General features: G+C 37.4%; 1 protein-coding gene across 1 annotated transcript in view; it reads left to right on the top strand.

Annotated features, from left to right (window-relative positions):
- The window catches only part of BLTP3B (bridge-like lipid transfer protein family member 3B), a 103,916-nt gene that overhangs the window by 73,974 nt on the left and 15,029 nt on the right, over positions 1-14,913 (top strand). The window contains 2 exon segments of the mRNA XM_067697663.1: positions 3,299-3,441; positions 4,117-4,267. Of these exon segments, the coding sequence (XP_067553764.1) occupies positions 3,299-3,441; positions 4,117-4,267 (294 nt within the window).

Below are 14,913 nucleotides of genomic sequence, written 5' to 3'. Positions count from 1 at the left end.
GGGGACTTTGTGAACAGGAATAAAACCATGGACCATAGCCAGAGAATAGTTGCCACAGACCCTAAAGCATAAGAGACCAGAGGGAAATGTGAATTACTTTGTATATGAAGAGTAATAAACCTATTGATGTAGTTGAAAACAGCTTAGGTAAGGAAAGGCTCATAGCTTTAGAAACTGAAGCTTAGAGAAATGAATATACAGTCAGGAAGTAATAGAGGCAGATTTGGAACTCAGCTAGTCTGACTCAGGAACCTCAGTTTTTAACCAACCAGTATGCTATGCTAGTACCCCAGACTTGGGAAATGATTACTATATGTAAACTAAAAGCCTTAACCCAACATTTTTATAGGCAATTCATAGCAAACCCCTTTCCAGCATACTTTACCAGTTAAATGTAGACAAGTTACTGGTATGGGTCAAAAAATCTATTCTAGATTCACAGATAGCTCTATTGCCTAGTTCCCTTGCCCCCTTATGGCTTAAAATTCTACTTTAATAGAGGATTTCTGTTTTGTGATCAAATGATGCTTCAAAAACAGTTCCTCTAGAAAATATCTCTACTTACTCGTAAAAAGCATCAGTGATTTTCTTCTTATTTCTGAAAATTAAATAATTAATAAAAGTGACTGCCACTCAATGTGGAGAACTTGGAAAATATAAACAACTACAGTTTGGAAAATAAAATAACCCAAAAGTCCCACAATCTAGAGCTATCGATTATAATTTATCTTATAAATGTATATATATATATATATATATATATGTATGTATTCACATATATGTATATTTGGTATTACATCACATATATGGTTTTTCAACCTGCTTTTTATCACTTGTCTATATTAATTTGTCATAAGAATGTACCCTCACCTTTTAATTGTTTCCCTGATACTGGATGTTTCGATTGTTTATAGTTTTTTCACAGCTATAAAATGCTATAATTATATCATTGTTCATAAATTTTTGTCTTCATTTCTAATAACTGTCTTAGAATAGATTCCAGCAGTAGGCTGATTTTAGGATCTTGAAAAATACAAGGGCATTCATTTTATGTGTAACACTTAGACGGTATGTGACTGTACATTCGTTATTCTCCTGAACTGTAATAATTTTCTGTCAAAGGAATTGATTTTCATTGGGAAAAGACTTGTTTTTTCTGAGTTCTCTTTTGTTTTGTTTTAATTTTACAAGAAATATATGAATACTTTCTCTTTAAAAAAAAATCAGATGTCATGGGGATATCTAGAATATCACTTTAATACCACCCTTACTCTGCCCTGATACCATTCCCCATTCCGGAAGTAACTACCATTGACTTTTGGTATAGATTGACATAATTCCAGACCTTTTTCTGTGTGTTTTTATATACATTCATGTTTATACATATGCACACTAATGCACACATACATATACACATACACATACACATACATAGGTATATTGTGAGTACATATTTTTGAATATACATGCATATTTATAAACGAACAAATGTGTAGCTGGAGTACCACTCCACCACAGGCTTCTAACTAGCTCCCCAATTCTCTTCTTGTCAATTTCTTGTTCATACTTCATTCCACAGGCAGAATATTCTTTTAAAAATGTATATACTATCATGTCAATTTCCATTTTAGTCCTGATAACTTCTAACAACTATAAGGCTATTAAGTTTAAAAAACTTAACATTACTGACAGTTGCTCCATGTGATATGGCCCCAGCTTACCTTTTCTGCTGTTTTCCCACGTGCTTACTACACTTTAATTATACTATAGTATATTTCAGTCTTTCTGTCAATCTCTTCACTATGACAAACTTCTTTAGCCTTTGTACCTGTGCCTAGAGTGTTCTTTTTTCTTTCTGTTTACTTTAGCTTAAATATTATTTTATCTGTGAAATCTTAACCTCTGGCAATGTAAGGAATTCCCTGTGAAATGGGAGTTTATTATCTCCTCATACCACAATTGTATTTATGCATTTTCCCTGGCCCTAAAAATCATTTTATTCATCCATTCAATAAATAATTTATTGAGCACCTACTGTTTTGTCAGGCACTGGGTTAGAACCTAATTATATAGTAGTAAATATAATAATAAAAAATTATTACAAAGAAAGACAAATACTATATGATGTCACTCATATGTGAGATACATTTTTTAAAATCCCAAATGAAAACAGAACAAAACCAGGCTTATAGATACAGAAAACAGATTGGTGGTTACCAGAGGGTAAGGGAGTAGGAGAATGGTCAGAATGGATGAAGGGGATCAATTGTATGGTTATGGATGGTAAACTAGACTTTTGGTGGTGATCACTTTGTAGTGTATACAGATATCAAATTATAATGTACATCTGAAAAGAAAGAAATTTTTAACCAGCTACTTGGAATCTGCATTCAGCAGAGTGTTCTTTCAGTGAATGGAAGTGATACTCATTTTATAATGCATGCACTGAAGTGTTATGAAGACATAACAAAGATGTTTCTAACAACAACAGCAGCAACAAAGTAAAGCTTTGTAAAATACTATCGCTTAAGCAAAAGGATTTAGTGAAAGAGTAACTTGATTGCTTGTATCCTTCAGTGAATTAATCCTTGAAATCATTTTCAGAATTATTAGCCTTTTTTTAAATATAAAGTCAGAATCCATGCAAGATTGAAGTGAAAAAAAATTGAGGCTTTGTTTTGTGTCTTTGGTTCTTCTGATTTTTCTAGATTCATTTTCAATAGTTATTTTTATAGTATTTTTTTAAAGTATTGATGTGTTATGGACACAAAATTTTTTTTAAATTGCCTTTTACCACAGACAGTTTGAGAAATATTGAAATATAGCATGTTGAGAAATTAAGGCAGGTCGATAAGGATGGAGAACAATCACATTGACAATAGTAGCATTAACTTCATGTAGATGAAGGGGAATGAAAAGGGAAATGAAGTGGTCAGACTGGGACCACTGAATGTTGGGTAGAATAGAGGAGGCAAAGCTGGCTGACCAGGAACCTGCTAGTAATGCCAGCACCACACCTGCAATGGGAAGAACACAGATTGTGGTCGGCTGTGGTAGATTTCTTTTCATACTGTCTAAGTTTAGGGTTTAGTATCTCTAACGTTTTATTGTGGAAAGTTATTTCTTATTATTTGCTAACTAACCACAGTTTAATTTTTCTTTGCTTATTGTCTTTTAAACATGGTTGTGCTTGAGAAAGTGTTGAAGAAATAATCTGTTTTGGTTAGATAAATGTAACATTGTTGGACCATGTGTAAACTGATTTTAATTTAATTTAATTATTTCTGTATTATTTCAGGTATTAAAAAGAACTCAACTACAAATTACCAGAGCCCAGCAGATCGGGCAAATGCCAGTGAAAACCTACAGAATTATGGTGAAACCTCTCCAGATGCCATCAGTACAAATTCAGAGGGTGCTCAAGAAAATCATGACGACCTGGTAATCTTTTGAGACATTCTATGAAGAGAAATGCCACCAACTTTATCTCATATCCAATATGTACACATTTAAAGACATTAATATGTAAAATGAATTGACTTAGATTGTGGATGATTTACTTTGCTCTTTCTACTCTTGAAATTTTTCCTTTGCTCTTACTGAATCATTTTTTTCTGAATTGCACTTTTCTAATTTTTTTTTTTTGTATTGAGGAGGGAAGGTTCTATGTTTCTTTTTTCAGTTCTTTATATTTTGATCTTAGTTCAATTTAAATACACTTTGAGAAAGTTTGATCGTAAAGATGGTGGTCAGTCCTTATGAGGGGCTGTCTACAAAAGAAATGTTACTGGTTTATTTTAAGCCATCTTCGCCCAGTGAAATATTCTTATGGATGACTTAGAAAATAAGTTCAGCATTGAGTGAAAATAATTTCACTCAGAAATGTCATATAATTAATCTTTGTGACCTAAAAATATTCTCTTGACTAAGTAGGAAGAAAGGAAGTGGAAGTTTATCACTGTAGTGCAATAACTGCTTTCTGTTGATCACAAATATATTTTTGGTTTATTAAGTCACAGTTGTATTTTTAGAGGTTATAGTAGTTTCCTTTGTTATTTCCTAAATTTTGTTTTAAATTATTTGGTATACTAATATTATTTATGCAATCCTTCTTAGATGTCAGTTGTGGTGTTTAAAATTATTGGTGTTAATGGAGAAATTGACATCCGAGGGGAAGATATGGAAATCTGTCTTCAAGTAGACCAAGTGACACCAGATCAGTTAGGCAATATCAGTCTACGGCATTACCTTTGTAATCGTCCAGTAGGTAAGACTTTAACGTGATTTAAACTTTTTTTAATTTAATTTTTAAAAATTAATTAATTAATTAATTTTTGGCTGAGTTGAGTCTTTGTTGCTGCGTGGGGGCTTTCTCTAGATGTGGCGAGAGGGGGCTGCTCTTTGTTGCGGTGCGCGGGCTTCTCGTTGCGGTGGCTTCTTGTTGTGGAGCACGGGCTCTAGGTATGCGGGCTTCAGTCGTTGTGGCTTGTAGGCTCAGTAGTGGAGCACGGACTTAGTTGCTCCGCGACATGTGGGATCTTCCTGGACCAGGGCTTGAACCTGTGTCCCCTGCATTGGCAGGTAGATTCCTAACCACTGTGCCACCAAGAAAGCCTAAACTTGTTTTGTTTTTACCCATATGATTTATCAGCAATTCTGTCTTTGATATAAATGCATTCACAGAAAATGACATTTATTTATAATAATGCAAGAGATTTGTTCTTTTAGATTACCATATTTCAATAAAGTACTTTAAGTTATTAGAAACATAACCTGTTGAAGAGTTACTTCCTCATTTATCTTTGTTTCTGCTGTTAAGTTCCATCTTTTACTTTTTCAGTTGTCCCATTCTTTGAGATGATAGGTCTGAGAAAACTAAAATCTCTTCTATATTAAAAGAGTGATAGGGGCTTCCCTGGCGGCGACGTGGTTGGAATTCCGCCTGCCGACGCAGGGGACACGGGTTCGTGCCCCGGTCTGGGAAGATCCCACATGCCGTGGAGTGGCTGGGCCCGTGAGCCATGGCTGTTGAGCCTGCACGTCCGGAGCCTGTGCTCCGCAACAGGAGAGGCCACAACAGTGAGAGGCCCGCATACCGCAAAAAAAAAAAAAAAAAAAAGAGTGATAAAGTAATCCTAAAAGGTCAAAGTTAGTTCCACACTAGAATGAGTGTCAATTTTTGTATTCTATTATCTTGCTTATAAGCAAACATTTTCTGAGTCTGGCATGTTACTTGATATTTGGTAAAATCACGTATCCTGTTCTTGTGGTTTTTCATTCTAAGATCAACACATTCACTTAGACATAGAGGGATATAAGCAACAAAATATACAGTGTATGACGAGGAATACCACATTAAACCAGCCCTTTCTCAAACTTTACGTGGAATTATCACTCACGGTTTTCAGTTATTTAAAGAAATGAATTTATTAAAATAGTTATACTAAGAAATTTAAATGACAATGTTCTATTAAAAAATCACTGAGCTGGAATATTTTTCTTTGCTATATACACAGAATGCTATATCTGATATATAACATGTTGAAATACATATAGTCCTGCATGATATCAAATAAGTATGCTATCACCTCACATCCTGGGAATTGCAAGTAATTTGTCTATAAACTAGCATCATAGAAAAAAATTGGCTCCTGGCTTTTTTCTGTGTGTAGGCCTTGCAGTTTACAATGTATCTCCTAAAAAAAAAATTCAAGAATTTCATATTAGCAAGTGTAAATCCCAATAGCATACAAAATGGAGGAAGATAAGTATATAGTTGGAAAGGTTTTGTAGTCAATGAAAAATCAACAAAAAAAGATTGAACATAAAATTTCCAAAGCTAGACCCTATTCTATACCCAACACAAACACTTTTTTGCACAGTTTTTTACTCCTTCTTATAGCCCACTTATTACCATGGCCCACTTATTACTTTGTTTCATGTTGTTCCTGACTGCAGAAATCATTTTGAAATGCCTTATATGTATGGGGTATACAGTCAGTGCTGTCTAATACCTTATTTTTTCACAGCTGTCTTGGTTGTTTAAAAATAAACAAAATAACAAGAAAGAAAGGAAAGGAAAGGGAAAGGGAATAAAGGGAAAAGGAGAAAAAAATAGCTTGAACATTTAAAACATTAGTAAGCCATATGAACAAAGATTGTATTTGATCTACAGTTTATATACACTGTCACTCTGACATGAACAGTTAAAATTGCAAAGTTGGGGCTTCCCTGGTGGCGCAGTGGTGGAGAGTCCGCCTGCCGATGCAGGGGACGCGGGTTTGTGCCCCGGTCTGGGAGGATCCCACATGCCGCGGAGCGGCTGGGCCCGTGAGCCATGGCCGCTGGGCCTGCGCGTCCGGAGCCTGTGTTCCGCAACGGGAGAGGCCACAGCAGTAGAGGCCCGCGTACCACAAAAAAAAGAAAAAAAATTGCAAAGTTGTTTTTGCTTTTGTTTGTTTTTCTGTAATGGGTGGACTTTGGATTCCTTTAATAGGAAGACCTTAATGTAAGTTTCATGGCATAAAAGATAATAAGCAGGAGTGATTTTTGACTAACGAGAATTTTGTTTTGTTTTACCTCTGTTCTAAACACTCTTTTTCGTTTGAAATTATTTATGGCTCTCAGCTCCCTGGAGTGAGTAGTGTGTATGTGTGTGTGTGTGTATGCTTGTGCGTAGATAGACTTATATAGATATACAGATAGATAAAAGGCAAAATAAAATCACATTTACCAAGTTGTTTGTTTTCAGTTGCTCTTAGTATTAAGTAGACAAGTTAGTTAACTCTTATTTTTCTTGGTACAGGAAAAAACACTAACCATGATCAGTTTGTGACCATTTCTTTTACCTTCTATTTAAAAAAATTAGAATATCGAGTTCTTAATTGTTAAAAGAATTCTTTGGGTGTCTTTTTTTTTTTTTTTTGGCAGCTAAGTCCCACGTGGACCACCAGGGAATTCCCTAGGAGTATTTTTAATCTTTTCTACTATCTATACCATTTATTTATTTTGAATTGTTAATAAATAGTGCTAACATTAATTAAATATCAATTTTTACCTGAAATAAAAGTTTTAAAAACAACTCTCCACTTTATGTTGCATGTAGAGATCTATCCGTGCTGCATAAATATAAGTATCTTTAATTTCTTGCACCTTTCTCCCCTTCATAAATATACATACATTTCACTTCTGTAAGACTAGAGTATTCACACGCATACTGAGGAAAATTAAACATCTTTCTGTCATGAATTTGATAAATGAAGTCTTCTTATGAGGGCCCATGGGACAGATAACTTGGACCCTCAATAACTGAAGCAGCTTCACCTTTCCAGAACAGTTTGTTTTTAACTCACGGATTCTATGAATTGTGTGTGAAACTGATCGTATTTTTCTTTTTGCTGCTAGGAAGTTATTTTTGGTCTACCTTTGGCACAGAAATTTAAATAATGTATTTTAAGTTAATAATCTTACCACTTGTCTTTACTTTTCCATTCCCTACTTATTTTTTTCTTTATTTTTTACATCTTTATTGGAGTATAATTGCTTTACAATGGTGTGTTAGTTTCTGCCTTATAACAAAGTGAATTAGTTATACATATACATATGTTCCCATATCTCTTCCCTCTTCCTCTCCCTCCCTCCCACCTTCCCTATCCCACCCCTCTAGGTCCTCACAAAGCACCGAGCTGATCTCCCTGTACTATGTGGCTGCTTCCCTCTAGCTATCTATTTTACGTTTGGTAGTGTATATATGTCCATGCCACTCTCTCACTTTGTCACAGCTTACCCTTCCCCCTCCCCGTGTCTTCAATTCTCCACTACGTCTGTGCCTTTATTCCTGTCTTACCCCTAGGTTCTTCATGACATTTATTTTTTCTTAAATTCCATATATATGTGTTAGCATACGGTATTTGTCTTTCTCTTTCTGACTTACTTCACTCTGTATGACAGACTCTAGGTCCATCCACCTCATTACAAATAACTCAATTTCATTTCTTTTTATGGCTCAGTAATATTCTATTGTATATATGTGCCACATCTTCTTTATCCATTCATCTGATGATGGACACATAGGTTGTTTCCATCTCCTGGCTATTGTTCATAGAGCTACAATGAACATTGTGGTACATGACTCTTTTTGAATTATGGTTTTCTCAGGGTATATGCCCAGTAGTGGGATTGCTGGGTCATATGGTACTTCTATTTGTAGTTTTTTAAGGAACCTCCATACTGTTCTCCATAGTGGCTGTACCAATTCACATTGCCACCAGCAGTGCAAGAGTGTTCCCTTTTCTCCACACCCTCTCCAGCATTTATTGTTTCTAGATTTTTTGATGATGGCCATTCTTACTGGTGTAAGATCATATCTCATTGTAGTTTTGATTTGCATTTCTGTAATGATTAATGATGTTGAGCATTCTTTCATGTGTTTGTTGGCAGTCTGTATATCTTCTTTGGAGAAATGTCTATTTAGGTCTTCTGCCCATTTTTGGATTCGGTTGTTTTTTTTGTTATTGAGCTGCATGAGCTGCTTCTTGTAAATTTTGGAGATTAATTCTTTGTCAATTGCTTCATTTGCAAATATTTTCTCCATTCTGAGGATTGTATTTTGGTCTTGTTTATGGTTTCCCTTGCTGTACAAAAGCTTTGCAGTTTCATTAGGTCCCATTTGTTTATTTTTCTTTTTATTTCCATTTCTCTATGAGGTGGGTCAAAAAGGATCTTGCTGTGATTTATGTCATAGAGTGTTCTGCCTATGTTTTCCTCTAGAAGTTTGATAGTTTCTGGCCTTACATTTAGGTCTTTAATCCATTTTGAGCTCATTTTTGTGTATGGTGTTAGGGAGTGATCTAATCTCATACTTTTAAATGTACCTGTCCAGTTTTCCCAGCACCACTTATTGAAGAGGCTGTCCTTTCTCCACGGTACATTCCTGCCTCCTTTATCAAAGATAAGGTGACTATATGTGTGTGGGTTTATCTATGGGCTTTCTATCCTGTTCCATTGATCTGTATTTCTGTTTTTGTACAAGTACCGTATTGTCTTGATTACTGTAGCTTTGTAGTATAGTCTGAAGTCAGGGAGCCTGATACCTCCAGCTCCGTTTTTCGTTCTCAAGATTGCTTTGGCTATTCGGGATCTTTTGTGTTTCCATACAAATTGTGAAATTTTTTGTTCTAGTTCTTTGAAAACTGCCAGTGATAGTTTGATAGGGATTGCATTGAATCTGTAGATTGCTTTGGGTAGTAGAGTCATTTTCACAATGTTAATTTTTCCAATCCAAGAACATGGTATATCTCTCCATCTATTTGTATCATCCGTAATTTCTTTCATCAGTGTCTTATAATTTTCTGCATACAGGTCTTTTGTCTCCTTAGGTAGGTTTATTCCTAGATATTGTATTCTTTTTGTTGCAGTGGTAAATGGGAATGTATTCTTGATTTCACTTTCAGATTATTCATCAGTAGTGTATAGTAATGCAAGAGATTTCTGTGCATTAATTTTGTATCCTGCTACTTTACCAAATTCATTGATTAGCTCTAGTAGTTTTCTGGTGGCATCTTTAGGATGCTCTATGTATAGTATCATGTCATCTGCAAACAGTGACAGCTTTACTTCTTCTTTTCCGATTTGGGTTCCTTTTCTTTCCTTTTCTTCTCTGACTGCTGTGGCTAAAACTTCCAAAACTATATTGAATAAGAGTGGTGAGAGTGGGCAACCTTGTCTTGTTCCTGATCTTAGTGAAAATTCTTTCAGTTTTGAACCATTGAGGATGATGTTGGCTGTGGGTTTGTCATATATGGCCTTTATTATGTTGAGGAAAGTTCCCTCTATGCCTACATTCTGGAGGGTTTTTATCATAAACGGGTGTTGAATTTTGTCGAAAGCTTTCTCTGCATCTATTGAGATGACCATATGGTTTTTCTCCTTCCATTTGTTAATATGGTGTTATCACATTGATTGATTTGCGTATATTGAAGAATACTTACATTCCTGGAATAAACCCCACTTGATCATGATGTATGATCCTTTTAATGTGCTGTTGGATTCTGTTTGCTATTATTTTGTTGAGGATTTCTGCATCTATGTTCATCAGTGATATTGGCCTGTAGTTTTCATTCTTTGTGACATCCTTGTCTGGTTTTGGTATCAGGGTGATGGTGGCCTCGTAGAATGAGTTTGGGAATGTTCCTCCCTCTGCTATATTTTGGAAGAGTTCGAGAAGGATAGGTGTTAGCTCTTCTCTAAATGTTTGATAGAATTCGCCTGTGAAGCCATCTGGTCCTGGGCTTTTGTTTCTTGGAAGATTTTTAATCACAGTCTCAATTTCAGTGCTTGTGATTGGTCTGTTCATATTTTCTGTTTCTTCCTGGTTCAGTCTTGGCAGGTTGCGCATTTCTAAGAATTCGTCCATTTCTTCCAGGTTGTCCATTTTATTGGCATAGGGTTGCTTGTAGTAATCTCTCATGATCCTTTGTATTTCTGCAGTGTTAGTTGTTACTTCTCCTTTTTCATTTCTAATTCTATTGATTTGAGTCTTCTCCCTTTTTTTCTTGATGAGTCTGGCTGGTGGTTTATCAATTTTGTTTATCTTCTCAAATAACGAGCTTTTAGTTTTATTGATCTTTGCTATCGTTTCCTTCATTTCTTTTTCATTTATTTCTGATCTGATATTTATGATTTCTTTCCTTCTGCTAACTTTGAGGGGTTTTTGTTCTTTCTCTTATTGCTTTAGGTGCAAGGTTAGGTTGTTTATTCAAGATGTTTCCTGTTTCTTAAGGTAGGATTGTATTGCTATAAACTTCCCTCTTAGAAATGCTTTTGCTGCATCCCATAGTTTTGGGTCGTCGTGTCTCCGTTGTCATTTGTTTCTAGGTATGTTTTGATTACCTCTTTGATTTCTTCAGTGATCACTTCATTATTGAGTAGTGTATTGTTTAGCCTCCATGTGTTTGTATTTTTTACAGATCTTTTCCTGTGATTGATATCTAGTCTCATAGCGTTGTGGTCAGAAAAGATACCTGATACAATTTCAATTTTCTTAAATTTACCAAGGCTTGACTTGTGACCCAGGATATGGTCTATCCTGGAGAATGTTCCATGAGCACTTGAGAAAAATGTGTATTCTGTTGTTTTTGGATGGAAAGTCCTATAAATATCAATTAAGTCCATCTTGTTTAATGTATCATTTAAAGCTTGTGTTTCCTTATTTATTTTCATTTTGGATGATCTGTCCATTGGTGAAAGTGGGGTGTTAATGTCCCCTACTATGAATGTGTTACTGTCGATTTCCCCTTTTATGACTGTTAGTATTTGCCTTATGTATTGAGGTGCTGCTATGTTGGGTGCATAAATATTTACAATTGTCATATCTTCTTCTTGGATCGATCCCTTGAGCTTTATGTAGTGTCCTTCTTTGTCTCTTGTAATAATCTTTGTTTTAAAGTCTATTTTGTCTGATACAAGAATTGCTACTCCAGCTTTATTTTGGTTTCCATTTGCATGGAATATCTTTTTCCATCCCCTTACTTTCAGTCTGTATGTGTGTCTAGGTCTGAAGTGGGTCTCTGTAGACAGCATATATAAGGGTCTTGTTTTTGTATCCATTCAGCCAGTCTGTGTCTTTTGGTGGGAGCATTTAATCCATTTACACTTAAGGTAATTATCAATATGTATGTTCCTATTCTGATTTTCTTAATTGTTTTGGGTTTGTTATTACAGGTCTTTTCCTTCTTTTGTGTTTCTTGCCTAGATAGGATCCTTTAGCATTTGTTGTAAAGCTGGTTTGGTGGTGCTGAAGTCTCTCAGCTTTTGCTTGTCTGTAAAGGTTTTAATTTCTGCATCAAATCTGAATGAGATCCCTGCTGGGTAGAGTAATCTTAGTTGTATGTTTTTCTCCTTCATTACTTTAAATATGTCCTGCTAGTCACTTCTGGCTTGCAGAGTTTCTGCTGAAAGATCAGTTGTTAACCTTATGGGGATTCCCCTGTGTGTTATTTGTTGTTTTTCCCTTGCTGTTTTTAATATGTTTTTTTTGTATTTAATTTTTGACAGTTTGATTAATATGTGTCTTGGCGTGTTTCTCCTTGGATTTGTCCTGTATGGGAGTCTCTGTGCTTCCTGGGCTTGATTAAGTATTTCCTTTTCCATATTAGGGAAGTTTTCAACTATAATCTCTTCAAATATTTTCTCAGTCCCTTTCTTTTTCTCTTCTTCTTCTGGAACCCCAATAATTTGAATGTTGGTGCATTTAATGTTGTCCCAGAGGTCTCTGAGACTGTCCTCAATTCTTTTCATTCTTTTTTCTTTATTCTGCTCTGCAGTAGTTATTTCCACTGTTTTATCTTCCCGGTCACTTATCCGTTCTTCTGTCTCAGTTATTCTGCTATTGATCCCTTGTAGAGTATTTTTAATTTCATTTATTGTGTTGTTCATCATTGCTTGTTTCATCTTTAGTTCTTCTAGGTCCTTTTTAATGTTTCTTGCATTTTCTTTATTCTATTTCCAAGATTTTGGATCATCTTTACTATCATTATTCTGAATTCTTTTTCAGGTAGACTGCCTATTTCCTCTTCATTTGTTAGGTCTGGTGGGTTTTTATCTTGCTCCTTCATCTGCTGTGTGTTTTTCGGTCTTCTCATTTTGCTTATCTTACTGTGTTTGGGGTCTCCTTTTTGCAGGCTGCAGGTTCGTAGTTCCCATTTTTGGTGTCTGTCCCCAGTGGCTAAAGTTGGTTCAGTGGGTTGTGTAGGTTTCATGGTGGAGGGGACTAATGCCTGTGTTCTGGTGGATGAGGCTGGATCTTGTCTTTCTGGTGGGCAGGTCTACGTCTGGTGGTGTGTTTTGGGGTGTCTGTGGACTTATTATGATTTTAGGTAGCCTCTCTGCTAATGGGTGAGGTTGTGTTCCTGTCTTGCTAGTTGTTTGGCCTAGAGTGTCCAGCACTGTAGCTTGCTGGTCATTGAGTGAAGCTATGTGTTGGTGTTGAGATGGAGATCTCTGGGAGATTTTCACCATTTGATATTATGTGGAGCTGGGAGGTCTCTTGTGGACCAGTGTCCTGAAGTTGGCTCTCCCACCTCAGAGGCACAGCAATGACTGCTAACTGCAGCACCAAGAGCCTTTCATCTACACGGCTCAGAATAAAAGGGAGAAAAAGAAGGAAGGGAGGGAGGGAGGGAGGAAGGAAGGAAGGGGAAAGAAAGAAAGAGAGAGGAAAAAAAGAAAGAAAGAAAGAGAAAGGAAAGAAAAAAGAGAAAGAAAGGAAAGAAGGAAAAAAGAAAGAGAAAGGAAAGAAAGAAAGAGAAGGGAAAGAAAGAAAGAGAAGGGAAAGAAAGAAAGAAAGAGGATAAAGGAAAATAAAGTAAGGTAAAATAAAATAAAGTTATTAAAATAAAAAAAATTATTTAGAAAAAAAATTTTTTAAGTAAAAAAAAAATGGACGGATAGAACTCTAGGACAAATGGTGAAAGCAAAGCTATACAGACAAAATCTCAGACAGAAGCATACACATACACACTCACAAAAAGAGGAAAAGGGGAAAAAATCATAAATCTTGCTCTCAAAGTCCACCTCCTGAATTTGGGATGATTCGTTGTCTTTTCAGGTATTCCACAGATGCAGGGTATGTCAAGTTGATTGTGGAGCTTTAATCTGCTGCTCCTGAGGCTGCTGGGAGAGATTTCCCTTTGTCTTCTTTGTTCGCACAGCTCCCGGGGTTCAGCTTTGGATTTGGTCCCGCCTCTGCGTGTACGTCACCTGAGGGTGTCTGTTCTTCGCTCAGACAGGACGGGGTTAAAGGAGCTGCTGATTCGGGGGCTCTGGCTCACTCAGGCCGGGGGCAGGGAGGGGTATGGAGTGCGGGGTGAACCTGCGGCTGCAGAGTCCAGCGTGACATTGCATCAGCCTGAGGCGCGCTGTGTGTTCTCCCGGGGAAGTTGTCCCTGGATCCCGGGACCCTGGCGGTGGCGGGCTGCACAGGCTCCCCGGAAGAGGGGGTGTGGAGAGTGGCCTGTGCTCACACACGGGCTTCTTGGTGGTGGCCGCAGCAGCCTTAGCGTCTCATGCCCGACTCTGGGGTCCGCGCTGTAAGCCGCGGCTTGCGCCTGTCTCTGGAGCTCCTTTAAGCAGTGCTCTTAATCCTCTCTCCTCGCATACCAGGAAACAAAGAGGGAAGAAAAAGTCTCTTGCCTCTTCGGCAGGTCCAGACTTTTCCCCGGACTCCCTCCCGGCTAGGCATGGTGCACTAACCCCCTGCAGGCCGTGTTCACGCTGCCAGTGCCATTCCTCTCCATGCGCTCCGACCGCAGCCCGAGACTCAGCTCCCAGCCCCGCCCGTCCCGGCGGGTGAGCAAACAAGCCTCTCGGGCTGGTGAGTGCCGGTCGGCACCGATCCTCTGTGCGGGAATCTCTCCGCTTTTCCCTCCGCACTCCTGTTGCTGTGCTCTCCGCCGCGGCACCGAAACTTCCCCCTCCGCCACCCACAGTCTCCACCCGCGAAGGGGCTTCCTGGTGTGTGGAAACCTTTCCTCCTTCACATCTCCCTCCCACTGGTGCAGGTCGTGTCCCTGTTCTTTTGTCTCTGTTTATTCTTTTTTCTTTTGCCCTAACCAGGTACGTAGGGAGTTTCTTGTCTTTTGGGAGGTTTGAGGTCTTCTACCAGCATTCAGTAGGTGTTCTGTAGGAGTTGTTCCACGTGTAGATGTATTTCTGATGTATCTGTGGGGAGGAAGGTGATCTCCGCGTCTTACTCTTCCGCCATCTTCCCTCTCTCTCCCCTACTTATTTTTTTAATCTGATTATACCACGTGCATGTTTTCTCCTATTCTTTTTAGAGCTAGGTAATGTAAAATAAACAAAATAGTTACCATGAGCGCCAATTCACTTAAGTAGTTCCACTAGGAACTTTTATTT

The sequence above is a fragment of the Pseudorca crassidens genome, chromosome 11 (genome assembly GCF_039906515.1).
Source record: "Pseudorca crassidens isolate mPseCra1 chromosome 11, mPseCra1.hap1, whole genome shotgun sequence".
Lineage (NCBI taxonomy): Eukaryota > Metazoa > Chordata > Mammalia > Artiodactyla > Delphinidae > Pseudorca > Pseudorca crassidens.
This window is presented reverse-complemented; position numbering and strand designations above follow the sequence as displayed.